The 20,437-nt window shown below is 44.7% G+C and overlaps 1 protein-coding gene across 2 annotated transcripts in view; it reads right to left on the bottom strand.

The window, feature by feature from the left end:
- Window positions 1–284: 284 nt before the first annotated feature.
- The window catches only part of LOC135054499 (zinc finger protein 585A-like), a 108,111-nt gene continuing 87,958 nt past the window's right edge, over window positions 285–20,437 (bottom strand). Inside the window, exon 7 of one of the 2 annotated variants that reach the window (XM_063957618.1) lies at window positions 285–8,691. In XM_063957618.1, the coding sequence (XP_063813688.1) occupies window positions 6,374–8,691 (2,318 nt within the window). In that variant the 3' untranslated portion in view covers window positions 285–6,373. Of the gene's footprint in view, window positions 8,695–20,437 lie in introns of both variants that reach the window. The other variant, XM_063957617.1, reaches the window with a different exon arrangement.

Raw genomic sequence — 20,437 nt, forward strand, 5'->3', positions numbered from 1 at the left:
TGTTGATTTGATTTAGATTTCTCTTCTGTTCATTCACTTTGCATTTTGTTAATTTAGAAAAATAAACTATTAACACTTCTATTTATGAAAGCTTTCTTACTTTGCAGCATTTTTTCCACATCTGCCTAAAACATTTACACAGCACTGTATATATCTGAAACTGAGTGTACATAGGTCACAAATCGTACCACTCGGTTGTATACGATCGTTAGCGAGCGATTTGATTGATTGCGGATTATTCATATTTAAAGTCAAATATTACATTTGAATGAAGTACAATAATGAACAGCTTTCTGTATATTTATTATTTTTCATATACGTAAATATTCCATTTCAATATCATACATTATTGTATATCAGCGTTTGTTTTCTTTATGACATAATATAATTTCCTGTGTAAATATTGCACTGTATATACTTGTATGAATATATGTGATTTTGGAAGTGATCTCATGGATGTCTGTTTTATTCAGCCCGGCATATAGTTACGGTTTGGCTGGTAAATATACTGCTCAAAAAAATAAAGGGAACACTAAAATAACACATCCTAGTTCTGAATGAATTAAATAGTCTTATTAAATACTTTGTTCTTTACATAATTGAATGTGCTGACAACAAAATCACACAAAAATGATCAATGGAAATCAAATTTATTAACACATGGAGGTCTGAATTTGGAGTCACCCTCAAAATGAAAGTGGAAAAACACACTACAGGCTGATCCAACTTTGATGTAATGTCCTTAAAACAAGTCAAAATGAGGCTCAGTAGTGTGTGTGGCCTTGACTATAGATCTTTTCTGGCTCTTTGCCTCTGACTGGTTGGCCACCCCTGCTGTAACCTGTGGTGTAGTGACCAACTTACCTAAACTGTACTGTGTGTTACTAGGGTACTTCTATATTGTTTGCTGTGTATACATTGTACCACGCTGCCCCGGGCAAAGACTGTAATTGGCAGTACTTGTACTTATATTTTTATGCTACTAGGAATGAATCGCTCTTTTGTGCTTTGAAACCACACGATCAGGTTGGACCACCATCGTGCAACTAAGTACATGGGTTCAATGTATTTTAATAGCGTTGTCATAGATGATTAATACTCCTATAAATTCAGATAGTAACAACTGTATTTTGCATTAACAAGTCATTAATTACACACACTGTCCAGTCCTGAAATGAAGAGCTCCTATAATATACTCACGTTATTAATGCACAAAATGATCAAAATAAGAAACACTAAAGACTTCACAGTATAATATTAAAAACAGCAATTGAAAAGGAAATTTATGGTAAGAGTTACCATAGTTTAATCTCTTTCTGTGGGGTACACTGGATTCCACAGGGAATACACCGGGGGTGTAGAGTTGGATCTTGATCCGAGACACAAACAGGCTAAAGGTTTGAATGTTCCCAGGATGCACTGCACCGCCTCCTCTATAACCCCGCCTCTGCACACGAGCTCAATTTCGTTAACCAGTCCATTGCAGCAGCAGGTAAGAGATGGCAGATGGCGCCCTGTGGAATCCAGTGTACCTCGCAGAAAGAGATTTAACTATGGTAAGTCTACCATAAATCTCCTTTTCTGCAGCGGGGTACACTGGGATTCCACAGGGCCTACATCGGGGATGTCCTAAAGCAGTTCCTCATGGGAGGGGGCGAACCGTAGCGGGCACAAGAACACGGCATCCAAAGGAAGCATCCTGGGAGGCGGAAGTATCAAAGGCATAGAACCTAATGAACATGTTCACTGAGGACCCGGATGCGCCACGGCGGGCCGCCCACGAAGGTCCAACAGAGTAGAATGTGCTTTAATAGCAGCAGGAACCGGACGACCAGCCAATACATAAGCATGTACAATCACAATTCTAATCCATCTGGCCAAGGTTTGCTTGTTCGCAAGCCAGCCACGTTTGTGAAAAACAAACAGTACAAAAAGGGTATCTGACCTAATGGAGGCAGTCCTCTCCACATATATATGGAGAGCCCGTACCACATCTAAAGACCGTTCTTTGGAGGACAATCCAGAAGAGTTAAAGGCCGGAACCAGGTGGAAAGATGACACCACCTTAGGTAGATAACCTGGGCGAGTTCTAAGAACTGGACGGTCATGATGAAAAATCAAAAAGGGTGGATGACAGGACAAAGCTCCTAAGTCTGACACCTGTCTAGCAGAGGCAATAGCCAGCAGAAATAGGACCTTGGCTGTGAGCCATTTAAGGTCCACTGATTCAAGAGGTTCAAATGGAGACTCTTGCAGGGCCTTCAGGACCACAGACAAACCCCCATAGGGACATAGGGATGCTGAATCCACAGTACACCCTGAGTGAAGGTATGAACGTCAGGTATAGATGCAATCTTTCTCTGAAACCACACCGACAAGGCAGATGTGAACCTTGAGGGAGGCGAGACAAAATCCTAAATCCAGGCCTTGTTCAAAAAAGCCAGAAGTCTGGAAGTACTAAACTTGGAAGCATTGTAATTCTTAGCATCACACCAGGTGAAGTAAAAATTCCAGACCCTATAATAAATCCGTGCAGAAGCCGGTTTGCGGGCCTTTAGCATAGTTTGGATAACCGGCTCTGAGAATTCTTTGGCTCTCAGGAGTGAAGCTTCAAGAGCCACGCCGGCAAAGCCAGTCTAGCCAGGTCCGGGTAGACACAAGGGCCCTGAACGAGGAGGTCTGGGCATTGAGGAAGTAGAAGAGGACGCTCTATCAATAGACCCTGCAGGTCTGAGAACCAATGCCGTTTGGGCCACACTGGAGCGACTAGAAGTAGTATTTCTCCTTACTTGAACTTCTATAGTACCCTGGGCAGGAGTGGCACTGGAGAGAACACGCATGGCAGCCGAAAGTTCCATGGAATTGCCAGTGTGTCCACGAATGCCTCTTGAGGATCCCTGGTTCTTGATCCGAGGGCTGGAACTTTCTAATTGTGTCGAGACGCCAACAGGTCTACATCTCGTAGGCCCCACTTGTCCACTAGGAGTTGATAGACTTCCTGATGAAGACTCCACTCTCCAGCATGAACGTCCTGATGACTGAGGAAATCCACTTCCCAGTTGAGGACTTCGGGAATGAACACTGCCGATATTGCTGGCAGATGGCATTCCACCCAATGGAGGATTTTTGATACTTCCAGCATTGCCATGTGGCTTTGAGTGCCACCTTAATGATTTATGTACGCCACCGTGGTGGCGTTGTCTGATTGTACTTGAACAAGCCTGTTCTGTACCAGAGGCAGGGCAAGCATCAGCTCATTGAACACTGCCCTCAATTCCAAAATGTTTATCGGGAGAGATTCCTCCCTGGTCTACCAACCCTGGAGAGAGTGTTGCTCCAACACCACACCCCAACCTTGCAGACTGGCGTCCGTTGTCAGGAGGACCCAGTTGGAGATCCAGAAGGGACAGCCCCAGCTCAACTGCTGGTCCTGTAGCCACCAGCTTAGTGACAGACGAACTGCCGGAGTCAAGGAGATCATATGAGACCTGATCCGATGAGGCAGGCCTTCCCACTTGGATAGGATTAACCTCTGCAGAGGGCGGGAATGAAATTGAGCGTACTCCACCATGTCGAAAGTCGACACCATGAGGCCTAGTACTTGCATAGCCAAGTGTATCGACACTCTTGGGCGAGAGAGGAAGTATCTAATCCTGTCCTAAAGTTTCAGGACTTTCTCTGGAGCCAGAAACAATCTGTGTGTGTGTCCAGTAGTGCCCCCAGGTGCACCATGCTCCGAGCAGGGACCAGCGAGGACTTTTTCCAGTTGATGAGCCACCCGTGGGCTTGTAGGAATTGGACGTCAGTTCCAGATAACTGAGGAGAACATCTCGGGAGTTCACCAGGATCAGCAAGTTGTCCAGATACAGCAGGATTCTGATTCCCTGACGGCGGAGATGAGCCGTCATCACGGCCATGACCTTGGTGAAGATCCGAGGAGCCGTCGTCAGTCCAAATGGCAGCCTGGAATTGATAATAGCAAACTGCAGATATTGCTGATGTGATAAGGCAATAGGTATATGCAGGTAAGCATCCTGTATATCCAGGGATACCATATAGTCTTCGGGTTCCATGGCCAATACAATACAGCTCAGTTTCCATACGGAATTTGGACACTCACAAATATGTTCAATGATTTGAGGTTGAGTATAGGCCGGAAGGACCCATTTGGCTTCGGAACTAGAAACAGGGTCGAATAGTATCCCCTGCCGCTCTGGGACAGAGGTACCGGCACTTCAACTACTGTGTCAAGGAGGGATTGTACAACCAAGTGGAGAGCTTGCAGTTTCAACGGGTCCGCATGGATAACCGTCATGCAGAACTGGTGAAGGGGCGTTTCTTGAGAGAATATATACCCGTGAGAGACAACTTCTCGCACACAGGCATCCAAAGTGGTCTTCAACCAGACCTGGGCGAACAACAGAAGTCAGCCTCCCACCCTGGGGTCCCCCAGTGGGAGGTCCACCCACTCATTCAGCAGGCTTGTCTTGTTTGGAAGCAGGCTGACGGATGGCCCAAGATTGTTTCGTTTCGGGCTTAGTGGTTTTGGAGGCACGAGCCTGTCTCGGGTACGCTTGACCTTTTTTACCTAAGATATTATTGGAATATATATTTTAAAACGATCTGCTGTCCTATCGAATACGGTGGTGCCATCTGTGGGGAAGATAGAGAGTCCATTTACAAGCAAGGACCCAAAGATACCTTTTGGTGCACATAGGGCTAATTAAAAATGTAAGCCGTGTTCAGATGGGCCCCACATTAGGAGTTTGATGTTACATGAAGTCTTAAAGAAACCTTTATGGGAATGCATTTTTTTTAACAGGTCAGTTTCCAGTGGCAAGATTCAGGATTGATTAAAAAGATTTTGAAATCTGCTAATGGATGGATCTTGTATTATGTTTTCTTTTTGAGTACGGGGATATACGAACCTGAACTGTGTATAGCAGCGCTTGGAGATCGCTCATCTATATATCACCTGAAAATAACCCTGTGTTATGTGACAGGAAATACAGGGCACAAACAGACGATTAAAGCGGTATAAGGCGATGGAGACACACACTAAAAACACCTAACAGGATATACTGTGTAGTACTATATATAAATAAATGAGACCCTGACGCACCTAGCCCCCCAGGGTACAGAATATAGTGATAGCAAGTAGTGATATACACGAGAATGGAATCCACACAGCAGCTACAGGCACACTCAGTCACAGGTACAATGCAGAAGTTATTACAGATAAACAATAAAACTGCACTAGACTAGTAAAAATACATATAGATATGTATGGATACAGATATAACAATGCACATTAACTACTGGATATAGATCACAGAATACTTGTACTAAATATTCATATAGCAGTACACTTGTTCATAACTAACACTGTCTAAAATGACATGTAGAATACTTAGGTGTCCTGTAAATGCACAGCGCTGATGAGACAGGCGGCTTTACAGAGACCTTGCCCTGCAGTCCCGGAGATCAGCCCAGCTATTAGTGTAAAGATGGCGCCAGACTCCCTGTCAGGGAGTGAGGGAGGAGGAAATGCAGCTCCAGGGCGGGGAAAACCAGCAGTACATGGCGCACGGAGCTGTGGGAGGGGCTACAGGTCAGCGGATTATCCCCTCTGCTGGTCCTCACCACCGGGTACTGTGGAGCCAATGTAAAACGGAGTTTTAGTAAATCCGACCTGTGCTCCCTGCCCTGGTGGATATAGTGGGGTCCCTGTGCAGTACAGTGTCCACGCCAGCAGCACGGTCCATCTCCTAGGACTGCGAACGGACCGCGATTTACCGGTGGGTCCCACCTGGGGGACCCTCTTACCTCCTCCCTGATGTGCAGCCATGTGATCCAGGAGAGCGTCAGCGGTGGTGTGCCTGAAGACCGGTGCGCCTCCGCTGCAAGTACACGGGAACTCAGCCATGGGAGTATGCAGCAGCAGCAGCAGCACAGAATGTCAAAATTACATTAAACAGTGCTGCAGCCCTTGAAGTCTTCTTAAAAAAGCTTTTCAGGGCTGCCTAGCGCAGCCCCACCTGTTAGTCGACCTGCACTGCAGGTACCAACTTATAAACTGAGCTCCAGTGTCCAGAGGCAGGGTTATAGAGGAGGCGGTGCAGTGCATCCTGGGAACAGTCAAAGCTTTAGCCTGTTGGTTACTCGGATCAACATCCAACTCTACATCCCCGATGTATTCCCTGTGGAATACCAGTGTACCCCACTTCAGAAAGATAAAATAACATATAGGCTTAAAACAATTAGAAATTTAAACAAAAATAAAACAAAATTTTTTAAATCAATAATCTGTGTGGTGTCCAAGAGCAACGCATGTTACGGTCTGCTTCCTCAGGCAGTGTGAAATTGGACTGCATTAACTGCCCTCAGGGCATGGAAATGGCTTTAAAACCCTGAGAGTTTTGTGATGTGTAACAAGATTTGATTTCAATGTAAAACATTTCCCAGACTCAGAACATGGAAATGGTTTCTCACCTGTGTGACTTCTCTGATGTTTAATAAGATCTGATTTCTGTCTAAAACATTTCCCACACTCAGAACATGGAAACGGTTTCTCACCTGTGTGACTTCTCTGATGTTTAATAAGATCAAATTTCTGTCTAAAACATTTCCCACACTCAGAACATGGAAACGGTTTCTCACCTGTGTGACATCTCTGATGTATAACAAGAATTGATTTCCGTCTAAAACATTTCCCACACTCAGAACATGGAAATGGCTTCTCACCTGTGTGACGTCTCTGATGTGATGCAAGATCTGATTTCTCTCTAAAATATTTCCCACACTCAGAACATGGAAATGGTTTCTCACCTGTGTGAATTCTCTGATGTCTAACAAGCTGTGATTTATCTCTAAAACATTTCCCACACTCAGAACATGGAAATGGTTTCTCACCTGTGTGACTTCTCTTATGTCTAACAAGAAGTGATTTCTGTCTAAAACATTTCCCACACTCAGAACATGGAAATAGCTTCTCACCTGTGTGACTTCTCTGATGTGATGCAAGATCTGATTTCTCTCCAAAATATTTCCCACACTCAGAACATGGAAATGGTTTCTCACCTGTGTGACTTCTCTGATGTCTAACAAGCTGTGATTTATCTCTAAAACATTTCCCACACTCAGAACATGGAAACGGTTTCTCACCTGTGTGACTTCTCTGATGTTTAACAAGACCTGATTTCTGTCTAAAACATTTCCCACACTCAGAACATGGAAACGGTTTCTCACCTGTGTGACTTCTCTGATGTTTAATAAGATCTGATTTATCACTAAAACATTTCCCACACTCAGAACATGGAAACAGTTTCTCACCTGTGTGACTTCTCTGATGTTTAATAAGATCTGATTTATCGCTAAAACATTTCCCACATTTAGAACATGAAAATGGTTTTTCACCTGTGTGACTTCTCTGATGTCTAACAAGATGCGATTTATCTCTAAAGCATTTCCCACATTCAGAACATGGAAATGGCTTCTCATCTGTGTGAGTTTTCTGATGTGTAACAAGTATTGATTTCTGTCTAAAACATTTCCCACACTCAGAACATGGAAATGGCGTCTCACCTGTGTGAATACTCTGATGTGATGCAAGATCTGATTTCTCTCTAAAATATTTCCCACACTCAGAACATGGAAATGGTTTCTCACCTGTGTGAATTCTCTGATGTCTAACAAGCTGTGATTTATCTCTAAAACATTTCCCACACTCAGAACATGGAAATGGTTTCTCACCTGTGTGACTTCTCTTATGTCTAACAAGAAGTGATTTCTGTCTAAAACATTTCCCACACTCAGAACATGGAAATAGCTTCTCACCTGTGTGACTTCTCTGATGTGATGCAAGATCTGATTTCTCTCCAAAATATTTCCCACACTCAGAACATGGAAATGGTTTCTCACCTGTGTGACTTCTCTGATGTCTAACAAGCTGTGATTTATCTCTAAAACATTTCCCACACTCAGAACATGGAAACGGTTTCTCACCTGTGTGACTTCTCTGATGTTTAATAAGATCTGATTTATCACTAAAACATTTCCCACACTCAGAACATGGAAACAGTTTCTCACCTGTGTGACTTCTCTGATGTTTAATAAGATCTGATTTATCGCTAAAACATTTCCCACATTTAGAACATGAAAATGGTTTTTCACCTGTGTGAGTTTTCTGATGTGTAACAAGTATTGATTTCTGTCTAAAACATTTCCCACACTCAGAACATGGAAATGGCGTCTCACCTGTGTGAATACTCTGATGTATAATAAGATGTCTTTTACGTTTAAAACATCTCCCACACTCAGAACATGAAAATGTTTTTTCACCTGTGTGAATTCTCTGATGTATAAAAAGAGTCTGTTTTTGTTTAAAGCATTTCCCACACTCAGAACATGAAAACTGCCTCTCACCTGCCTTAGCTGGGGGATGGGTAATACACTTTGTGTTCTGTGTAAAATATTTGGTATCTATAGAAGAAGGCAAAGTCATATCTACTCTAAGAGCTGCAATAGATATACCAATATCTGAGTTATCAAGGGAACATTCTCCATGAGAAGTGGGACCAGATGGAGTAATAGAGTTTTCTCCATGAACATCTTGTGTGAGGTTATCTTTGATTTCACCATCTGAGGAGAAATGGAGATATTCTTCTGAGATATTCCTGCTGAGGTGTCCAACTGCTGAGTATAGAAAAACAATATATAGGAGCATTAACATTTCCATGTAATAAGATTAATTTTATGATATAGATGATGATGATGATGATGATGATGATGATGATGAAAGGTCCCAAAATTGCCATCTAAGGGGTATGCCCAAGATGTTTCATGGTACCATTTGTAACTCACAGAGAAGTGTTTAGATGATGGTCTGATAGGGAAGGCATGGCAGAGTTTGGGAACAGTACAGGAGAAAAGCTGAAGGTGGAAGCGGTGATCTGGGAGGAGAGGTCACAGTCACTGGTAGAATGAAGAGGACAGGAGGGAACGTGTAAAGATTAGACTGGAGATGTAGGGAAGAGAATAGTGGTTGAGGGCTCTGTAGGGAAGTGAGAAAAGTTTGATATATATATTCTGTATATGACGGAGACAGTGGGGCAAAGGAGGACAGCAGAAGTAAATCGGTGAGATAGGAAAATGAGACAGGCAGTGGTGATGAGGACACATTGAAGAATGCAAGGTGGGAGCTCAATAGGCTGTGGTGGATGACTAGGCTACAGTAATCTCGATGAGAGTTAAAGGTTTTAATGACAGTTATAGTGGCTTCCAGAGTGTGAAAGGACCTGATCCTGGGGATATCATGGAGGCACATGTGGCAGGTTTGGGAGAGTAAAGAATGACACCCAGACAACGGATTTGGAAGATAAAGGAGAGATGTTGTCAACACAACTTGAGACTAGGAGTTGAAAGAAGGGGAGAAGGGGGTGACTTCAGTTTTGGAAATGAGCACAGTGTTATCCAGGAGAAGGTGGTTGACAGAGAACAGTATATTAGAAATGTAAAAACCCAGATTTAGTTTCTCTAGGTCTTCAAGGCCTGAACGGAGAGATATATATATATATATATATATATATATACATACAAATAGAGAATTCAGCACTCACCATAGCAAGCTCACTTGTCCTCACAACATCAATAAATAAATGATGGGGGTTTAGTTAGTGAATTGGCCAATGCACGGAAGCCTGCATACCGCTCCACGGTACCCCACCTTCATGCAGGTCCTACACTATCACAAAGCCTTAAGAATTAAAACCTGGCAACTGTATCACATATAATATTACTGCAAATATGTCCACTAAGTTTAATGTAGGCCTGCCACATATCTAGTGGCTTTTAAAGGCATACTAGTCACCTGACACAGCCGATAAATTACTAAGGAGCAGCTGACACAGGCTTAGAACGATTGAGATTACACAGGGGTGCATGACAAGGCCTGTGACCATGGTAAATCAGAGTTAACCAAAGATTAACCCCATACTATACAAACAAATATAGAAAACCACAGCACTCGCCACCCCAGAAGCGGGGTGCAGTGTCTGCACTCACCACTCATAGGGTGGTGAGTGCAGACACTGCACCCCGCTTCTGGGGTGGCGAGTGCTGTTAATCTTTGGTTAACTCTTATTAACCATGGTCACAGGCCTTGTCATGCACCCCTGTGTAATCTCAATCGTTCTAAGCCTGTGTCAGCTGCTCCTTAGTAATTTATCGGCTGTGTCAGGTGACTAGTATGCCTTTAAAAGCCACTAGATATGTGGCAGGCATACATTAAACTTAGTGGACATATTTGCAGTTATATTATATGTGATACAGTTGCCAGGTTTTAATTCTTAAGGCTTTGTGATAGTGTAGGACCTGCATGAAGATGGGGTACCGTGGAGCGGTATGCAGGCGTCCGTGTATTGGCCAATTCACTAACTAAACCCCCATCATTTATTTATTGATGTTGTGAGGACAAGTGAGCTTGCTATGGTGAGTGCTGAATTCTCTATTTGTATGTATTTGGGGAGGTGGCCATGGGCTGCATGCACCCCACCCTATGAGTGGTGAGTGCAGACACTGCACTCCGCTTCTGGGGTGGCAAGTGCTGTGGTTTTCTATATTTGTTTGTATATATATATATATATATATATATATATGTACAATATTCAGAGGGCGCACAGCAATACCGTTATTCAAATGAAATTCTATACCAGCATGACCCGGAAAACAATTTAATAAAACAATAATGTTTAAAATGTTGTACAATAATTCATAAATGCAATGTTCACTTGTACAATAAATCCATAAAACAGTATTTCATAGTACGATATTTTTCATAAAATCCAACGCGTTTCGTCCGCTATGGATTTCATCAGGGGTACAGGTCATGGCTGGTGTTGTCAATGGAGGAAAAAGAGGAAAGAACAAAAGAGCAGACATAACATCAATTGGTATCACATTTTTTTTCCTTACAGATTTATACATATCCAATACTATCCAAAAGAGGATCCTCAATAAATATATATAAATAGGACCCTTATGGGCCATAAAGAAATTGGAGAGTATCTTCTTCTTTCAATGCCTAGCAAAGAATCTGGAGAGTCTTCTCCTCGTTCAATGCTTTATAAAAGTTTTGTTGTAAAAATTATGAATTGTCAAAGTCCTCTTTTGGATAGTATTGGATGATATATATCAGGGCTGGCCAAACCGGTCCTCGAGATCTACCAACAGTGCATGTTTTCCAGGCCTCCTGCAGATCTGTAGAATTGTCAGTTAAGAATGAATGCAGCACATCTTAATTAGTAATGACTACACCTGTGCACCAGCTAGGTAGTCTGGAAAATGTGAACTGTTGGTAGATCTCGAGGACCGGTTTGGCCAGCCCTGATATATATAAATCTGTAAGGAGAAAAAAAATGTAATACCAAAATAATGTGATACCAATTGATGTTATGTCTGCTCTTTTGTTCTTTCCTCTTTTTCCTTCATTGACAACACCAGCTACGACCTGTACCCCTGATGAAGTCCATAGCGGATGAAACGCATTTGGTTTTATGAAAAACATCGTACTATGAAATACTGTTTTATGGATTTATTGTACAAGTTAACATTGCATTTATGAATTATTGTACAACATTTTAAACATTATTGTTTTATTAAATTAATTGTTTTCCGGGTCATGCTGGTATAGAATTTCACTTCGAATAACGGTATTGCTGTGCGCCCTCTGAATATTGTACCTATAGCATTATTTCTATCACCCACTAGCAGGGTGATTTTTCTAGAGGTGCTGCTTAATCCTATACAGCGCGAGATAAGGGTATTGTCTTTTTTAATATATATATATATATATATATATATATACACACACATACATATATATATATATATATATATGTACACATATATACACATACACACACACACACACACACACACACACACACACACAGTTAAGTGCATAATAATTAGCATACTTAATATACAATCAGTATATATAAAAATAAACCCATGCAATGAGTGATATTCTAGGCATAACAGACTGGCAAGCTGCATAGCTTTTACTTACTCATTGCCTTTTGGAACCAAAATTAGGATTTTAATTACCTACCGGTAGATCCTTTTCTCGTAGTCCGTAGAGGATACTGGGGATCCATTTAGTACCATGCGGTATAGACGGGTCCACTAGGAGCCATAGGCACTTTAAGAATTTGTTAGTGTGAGCTGGCTCCTCCCTCCATATCCCCCCCCCCCACCAGACTCAGTCTAGGAAACTGTGCCCGAGGAGACGGACATACTTTGAGAGAAGGATAGCTAAGGATAGTGGTGAGATTCCAAACCAGCACACACAAGAGGAAAGCCATGCTAACCAAACTTGAAACAGGAACAGCAACAGCTGAACCAACAATACTTAACCAAGTAACAGTGCAGGAAGAACGAAGCACCGTGCAGGCGCCCAGTATCCTCTACGGACTACGAGAAAAGGATTTATTGGTAGGTAATTAAAATCCTATTTTATCTTACGTCCTAGAGGATACTGGGGTCCATTTAGTACCATGGGGATGTACCAAAGCTCCCAGTATGGGAGGGTGTGCGGAGGATCCTGCAGAGCTGATTGACCAAACTGAAGGTCCTCAGAGGCCAAAGTATCGAACTTGTAGAACTTAGCAAACGTGTTCGAACCTGACCAAGTAGCTGCTCAGTAAAGCTGTAAAGCCGAGACACCCCGGGCAGCCGCCCAGGAAGAACCCACCAACCTAGTAGAGTAGGCCTGTACAGATTTTGGACACAGCAAACTTGCCGTGGAATAATCATGATAGATAGTAAGTCTGATCCAGTGTGCAATTGTCTACTTTGAAGCAGGACACCCACTCTTATTGGGATCATAAAGAACAAACAGTCCGTCTTTCTGTGACAAGCTGTTCTTTTCACATACACCTTCAAAGCCCTCACAACATCCAAAGACTTTGAAGTAGCAGAGGTGTCGGTGACAACCTGAACCACAATAGGTTGGTTGATGTGAAAAGTGGACACCACTTTAGGAAGAAATTGCTGACGAGTTCTGAGTTCAGCTCTGTACTCATGGAAAATTAAATAGGGACTTTTGTGAGACAAAGCCCCCAGCTCTGACACACATCTTGCTGAAGCCAAGGCCAACAGTGTGACGGTCTTCCATGTAAGATATTTTACGTCCACCTCCAGTAACGGTTCAAACCAGTCCGATTGGAGGAACTGCAGCACCACACGGAGATCCCAAGGTGCCGTGGGAGTCACAAAGGGAGGTTGGATGTGCAGAACACCTTTCAAGAACGTCTGGACCTCAGGGAGAGAAGCCAATTGTTTCTGAAAGAAAATGGATAAGGCCAAAATCTGAAACGTCCCAGGTGAAATTCCACCGCAGAATAATTTCTGCTCTCACACCAAGAGACGCATTTCTTCCAAATACGGTTGTAATGTTTAGACGTTACCACCTTCTTGGCTTGGATCATAGTCGGGATGACCTTGTCAGGAATCCCTCTCCTGGCTAGAATCAGCCATTCAACTTTCATGCCGTCCAAACGTAGCCACGTTAAGTCCTGATAGACGAACGGGCCCTGTTGCAGAAGATTCTCGCGAAGAGGTAGAGGCCACGGATCTTCGAGGAGCATCTCCAGTAGAAAGGTCTGTGTACCAGGCCCTACTTTGCCAGTCCGGAGCAATGAGTATTGCTTGAACCTTTTCCCTTTTTATTCGTTTTAGAATTCTTGGGATCAGAGGAAGTGGAGGAAACACACCATCTGATAGACCCATGGAGTTGTCAGTGCGTCTATCGCCACTGTCTGTGGGTCTCTCGACCTGGAACAATACCGCCTGAGCTTCTTGTTGAGACGAGAGGCCATCATGTTGATCTGTGGATATCCCCATCGACTTGTCAAGCACCTGAACACTTTCGGTGAAGGCCCTTCTCCCCCTGGTGCAGGTCGTGTCTGCTGAGGAAGTCTGCTTCCCAGTTGTATACTCCCGGAATGAAGACCGCTGACAACGCCACAGCGTTTCTTTCTGCCCAGAGGAGAACTCTTGACACCTCTGACATTGCTGCTCTGCTTTTCGTTTCGCCCTGTTTATGTATGTTACTGCCGTAAAAATTGTCCGACTGGACCTGAATTGCCCGATCTTGATGATGATGTGAGGCCTGCAGGAGGGTGTTGTATTTGGCCCTGAGTTCCAGAATGTTGATTGGAAGGATGACTTCCTGATTTGACCATCATCCCTGAAATTGCACCCCCTGAGTGTCTGCTCCTCAACCTCTGAGGCTTGCGTCTGTGGTTAACAGAATCCAGTTCTGAACAACAAACCTCAGTCCTGCGACGAGGTGAGAATACTGTAGCCACCACAGAAGGGAGATCCTGGCCTTTGGCGACAGACAAATCCTCTGGTGCATGTGAAGATGTGATCCGGACCATTTGTCCAACAGATCCAGCCGGAAGGGTCTTGCGTGAAACCTTCCGTATTGTAGTGCCTCGTAAGAGGCCCCCATTTTCCCCAGAAGGCGAATGCACAGATGCACCAACACTGGGGTTGGCTTCAGGACATCCGAAACTTGGCTTTAGGACATCAACTGGATCACCAATGCCTTTTCCAACGGAAGGAACACCTTTTGTGACTCCATGTCCAGTATCATTCCCAGGAATGGGAGCCTCCGTGTTGGCTCTAGGTGAGATTTCAGAAGGTTCAGAATCCACCCCAGATGCTGGAGGAGTTTGGTTGAGAGAGCAATGCTGTCCAGCAACCTTTCCCTGGACAGCGCTTTTATCAGGAGATCATCCAGGTACGGAATTATGTTCACTCCCTGTTTGCGGAGTAGAAACATCATCTCTGCCATCACCTTGGTGAACACCCTCGGTGCCGTGGAGAGACCAAATGGCAGGGCCTGGAACTGGTAGTGACAGTCCTGCAGTGCAAACTGGAGATAAGCCTGATGAGGGGGCCAGATCGGAATATGAAGGTATGCATCCTTGATATCCAGAGACACTAATAATTCCCCCTCCTCCAGACCTGAGATCACTGCTCTCAGAGACTCCATCTTGAATTTGAACAGTCGTAAGAACGGGTTCAAAGACTTGAGGTTCAGAATTGGTCTTACTGAACCGTCCGGTTTCGGTACTACAAACAAGTTGGAATAGTACCCCTTGTTTATTAGATGAGGAGGAACTGGAACAATGACCTGAGTCTGTACCAGTTTTTGGATGGCGTGCTGTAAAGTTATACTTGCCTCTTGTGAAACTGGCAAGCCTGATTTGAAGAATCTGTGAGGTGGTAGCTTTTGGAACTCCAGTCTGTAGCCCTGGGAAATAAGATCTATGACCCAGGAATCCTGGCGCGAATTTGACCAGATCTGACTGAATAATTGTAGTCGGGCTTCCACCTGACAGCCTTCCAGGCATTGCGGTCCACCATCATGCTGAAGTCTTTGAGGAAGCAGTGCCTGAGCTCTGTTCCTGAGCACCTGTTACTGGTATGCGTGGTTTACCTCTTGCACCTCTGGATTTGCCCTTGAACTTGGCCATCCGAAAGGACTGTAACTTAGAAGCTGACTAAGTCTTTTTGGTTGGGAGGGCTGCGGAAGGAAGATACGTAGACTTACCTGCAGTAGCTGTGGAGATCCATTTGTCTAATTCATCTCCAAACAAGGCCTCTCCTGTGAACAGTAGGCCTTCCACACCTTTCCTGGAGTCCGCGTCAGCAGTCCACTGGCGTACCCACAAGCCCCTGCGTGCAGACACTGCCATAGCAGTGGTGCGTGCGTTAAGCATGCCTATTTCCTTTATGGCTTCCACCATAAAGTTTGCAGAGTCCTGTATATGCTGCAGGAGTAAAACAACATCCCCCCTAGATAAGGAATCTAACCCCTCAATTAGGTTACCTGACCATTTAGCATTGGCTTTAGTGATCCACGCACATGCAATAGTGGGTCTTTGTGACACCCCAGCAGCTGTGTACAATGATTTGAGTGTAATCTCAATTTTACGATCAGCCGTGTCTTTCAGGGAGGCTGCACCAGGAACAGGCAATACAATTTTATGTGACAGTCTAGAGACTGATGTGTCCACTATCGGTGGATTTTCCCATTTTTTCCTATCCTCCAGAGGAAAAGGAAAAGACGAGAGCAACCTTTTAGGGATCTGAAATTTCTTATCAGGATTAACCCATGGTTCTTCAAACAGGGTATTATATACCTTTGACACAGGAAAAGTAACTGAGGACTTCTTTTTTACATTAAAATAAGATTCCTCACACTCCTCTGACACCTTATCAGGAATATGCAGAACATCTCTGATAGCCTCTATAAGAGCCTCTATTCCCTGTGACAGAGCAGCATCCCCCCCCTCCAAATCCACATCACCCTCCTCCATGTATGACCCGTCAGCGTCAGACTGCAGGATATGGGCCAGAGATCGCTTTTGCGGACAAATGGGAGGGGATTGAGATGCTGTTTTGGGGACTGAGTCTCTGTTCATAAACTCATCCACAGTCTGTTTGTGCCTGCAGGAATGTACTGGTGTCTGAACGGAGAGGGATGCAAAACAAATGAACTCACAGACAGACTGGGGAATATGACATTACATACACAGAAGGTGATAGGGTAACAAAATAAACACAAAGTGAACAGAGAAGCCCAAAGGCTAAGAAACTGGGTGTCTCCCTAGTATTAGGAATGCTCAGATGGAAAGAAGCGAGATGTTGTGAATTAATACGTAGAGAACCCGAAATGGGGTTGCTAAGGGCAACAGCAAAACCCTAAAGGGTTACCAACAGGTGTGGCAGTAAACTCCTTGGTCAGAGATGGAATAATAGACACAAGGAGAGTCTCCACAATCCTAGTCCTCACTTGCAGTGCACTGGTTCAGCTTACTGCCACTAAACTGACACCTGAACACCTTGCACAGTGAGAAAGGATTTTGGCAGGCAAGTCTGAGAATACAGCTGCAAACTTGCTAGGTTCACAGAGTAGCAAAAGAACCCCAGCAGGTTAAACGCCTGACTCCAGTCTTACTGCTAGGTCTGGATTGGCAGAGTGTAGTACCAAATCCCAAGGCCTATTTGCAGTAAGCAACAAACAAATACAAAGCTACACAGTACTAGCTAACTTTCAGGAACTGACTAACCAACAAAGATTCAGCAGCATCTGCCTAACCTGAGAAGAGGGTTTATATAGCAGGTGCTGTCCACGCCCCACTCAGACCTCACAGACTGTGAGCACAAAAACCAGCACCGGATCCCCTGCCGTGCACAGAGCCTGTAACCACTGCACAGCAAAAGACCCGAACCGGAGTATCAGCTACGCTCAGGTTACTCCGCTAGCACTTGTCTCCCGGTTGCCATGACGACGTGGCAGCACAGAGCAGGAGACCCTAACACTGTTTTAATTATTGCGTCTCTTTCTCACTGCGGGACAATTTTGTAGAAAGAGTGGAGATCATTCCTCTAAGAGAATTAACCCACTCCGGTTCAGCCGCGCTATTCTGTGAACCCTGAGTATCAGCTACGCTCAGGTTACTCCGCTAGCACTTGTCTCCCGGTTGCCATGACGACGTGGCAGCACAGAGCAGGAGACCCTAACAGTACCCCCCCCTCTGACGAGGGGTCAAAGAACCCCTACCACCGGGTTTATCGGGGAACTGCGAGAAGAAAGAGCGTAACAGTCTGGGGGCATGAAGATCACAACTGCGCACCCACGACCGCTCCTCCGGGCCATACCCCTTCCAGTGCACCAAAAATGACAGCCGACCCCGAACCATCTTGGAGTCAAGAATCCTTTCAACAACAAACTCCCTCTGGCCACGTATCAGAAGAGGGGAAGGTCTTCCACTGCAAGAAGGATTACTAATCGCCCGTTTTAAAAGGGAACAATGAAATGTTTTATTGATACCCAAAGAACGGGGTAGATCTAACTGAAATGCCACCGGATTGATAACCCTAGTGATCTTATAAGGACCGATGAACCGGGGGCCTAACTTATGAGATGGCTGTCTCAACTTCAAATTCTTGGTAGACAACCAGACGAAGTCTCCTAATTTGAAGCTGCAGAGTCTTTTCCGCTTATCAAAAACCCTTTTGGTCACTAATGACACAGACACAAGGGCTTTCTTCACTTTCCTCCAAATACCTCTAAGGACCGAAACCACAGAGGAACCACCAGGCGTGGAGTCCAGGGGGTCAAACGAATTGGCCTTAGGATGATGCCCATACACACAAAGGAAGGGAGAGATCCCTGTAGCAGAGTGAGCCGCGTTTTTATAGGCAAACTCCGCCATGGACAGATGAGCAACCCAGTCAGTCTGACACTTAGAGACATAACACCTGAGGAACTGCTCCAAGGACTGGTTCACCCTTTCAGTCTGCCCATTCATTGTGATGAAACAGCCCCTGTCTTGAGGCTGAGAAACGCGTCAAGCACCCGCCCGACGTCTCTATCCGATATCCTGGGTTTATCAAACATCCACACACAAGGAGTGTGTTCAGCGGCTCCCGCTAACGGAATACAAGCATACAGCTTGTGGACACCAAGCCACGCTTTGACACCAGCGTGTAAGTGTGTGCGGCGGCGGCTCCCGCAGACGGAGTCACGAGCGTACAGCTTTAGACACAGAGCTGCGCTCCAACACCAGCACTTGAAGTCTGATCTCCATCTGGCTCAGCAACAGCTGTTCGGCACCGACGTACAGCAGCATAGCAGTGTGGGCAGCCGGCGCCCACCAGCATTAAGGAGACAGCACTTAATCTTTTCATCATGGAAAGGTCTGGGTAAGCCATATGCACGGGACTTTTTCAAAGAGCGGTCATAGCTTAAAGTCATTTGCAATATATATGGAAGCATGTCCATTTGAGCTACCCAGTAAAGCCTTAATTTCAGTTGGAAGTGATTAACTGTGAGCATCTAAGCTCTCCACTAAATGGTGGTCAGATTATAACCACACCATATCTACATCATCTAAAAGTGGATGGACTTTGAAAGAAATCCTTATTAAATTCATTCGATTCATCAGTCCATGCATGGAGCCTAATATAAGGATAGTCATTTAATTTTAAATGCTGCAGTCTCCACCAGAATACAGGTGGTTATCTTTCTCCCAGGGAGCCTCTATTACATGTATTTATATTGTCACCATTTTTGTTATTAATGTTTGATACATAATATATGAGTTAACCATACTACAGGATATTAGGTTTATTCACTGAATTGTGATAATTTTCATGTTTTTAATATAATAAATTTCATTTATGCTGTTAAATGGTAGCACTTCTCTGAGTATTTCTTTAGTCTGCCCATTAGACTGCGGATGGTAGCCTGACGACAATCTGACAGAAATCTGGAGATCGGAACAAAATGCCCTCCAGAATTTGGCCACAAACTGGGATCCGCGGTCAGAGACCACATCAAGTGGCAACCCGTGAAGGCGCACAACATGCAGCATAAATAATTCAGACAGACGTCTGGCCGATGGCAGCCCAACCAGTGGAACGAAGTGCGCCATCTTTGAAAACCTGTCAACGACAACCCAGATGGCTGTCATCCCCGAGGATTTGGGCAAGTCCACCACAAAATCCATTGAAATGTGGGTAATGGCTTAGATGGAATAGAGAGTGGATGTAATGGGCCAACAGGAACCCCTCTAGGAGTCTTATTTCGGGCACAGATGTCACATGCCCGAACCCACTGATCCACATCCCTAGCCACCGAGGGCCACTACACCGCCCTAGATAGCAACTCCCGAGTTCTGGCAATACCCGGGTGACCTGCCGACTTCTTGGCATGGAATTCCAGGAACACTCGCTGTCTTAACCTAGGAGGCACAAACAAAAGACCTACCGGAAGGTCTGGAGGAGCCTGCTCATGTGCTCTAAGGACTAATGACAAGAGGTCCTGGGTAATGCCCACTTTAATACATGATGGGGACACAATGGGCAATGGCTCCTCGGTGGTCTCCTGGATTGGAGCAAAACTCAGCGAGAGCGCATCAGCCTTGAGGTTTTTTGACCCAGGGCGATATGTTATCAAAAAATTAAAGCGAGCAAAAAACAAAGCCCATCGTGCCTGCCTGGCATTGAGACGCTTCGCTGACTCTAAATATGCCAGATTCTTATGGTCAGTGAGAATTGAAACCACAAACTTAGCCCCCTCAAGCCAGTGTCTCCACTCCTCGAGTGCATCCTTAATAGCCAACAATTCCCGGTTACCCACGTCATAATTCATCTCGGCAGGCGAAAATTTACGGGAAAAGTAAGCACAGGGATGAAGGCGATTATCAGACACCCCCATCTGAGAGAGCACTGCCCCAATACCCATCTCAGAGGCATCCACCTCCACCACAAAAGGACGCTCTGGATCTGGGTGTCGCAGCACCTTGGCCGAGACAAATGCCCTTTTGAGACGGGCAAAAGCCGCTTTGGCCTCACA

This window comes from Pseudophryne corroboree, chromosome 3 (assembly GCF_028390025.1).
Source record: "Pseudophryne corroboree isolate aPseCor3 chromosome 3, aPseCor3.hap2, whole genome shotgun sequence".
Lineage (NCBI taxonomy): Eukaryota > Metazoa > Chordata > Amphibia > Anura > Myobatrachidae > Pseudophryne > Pseudophryne corroboree.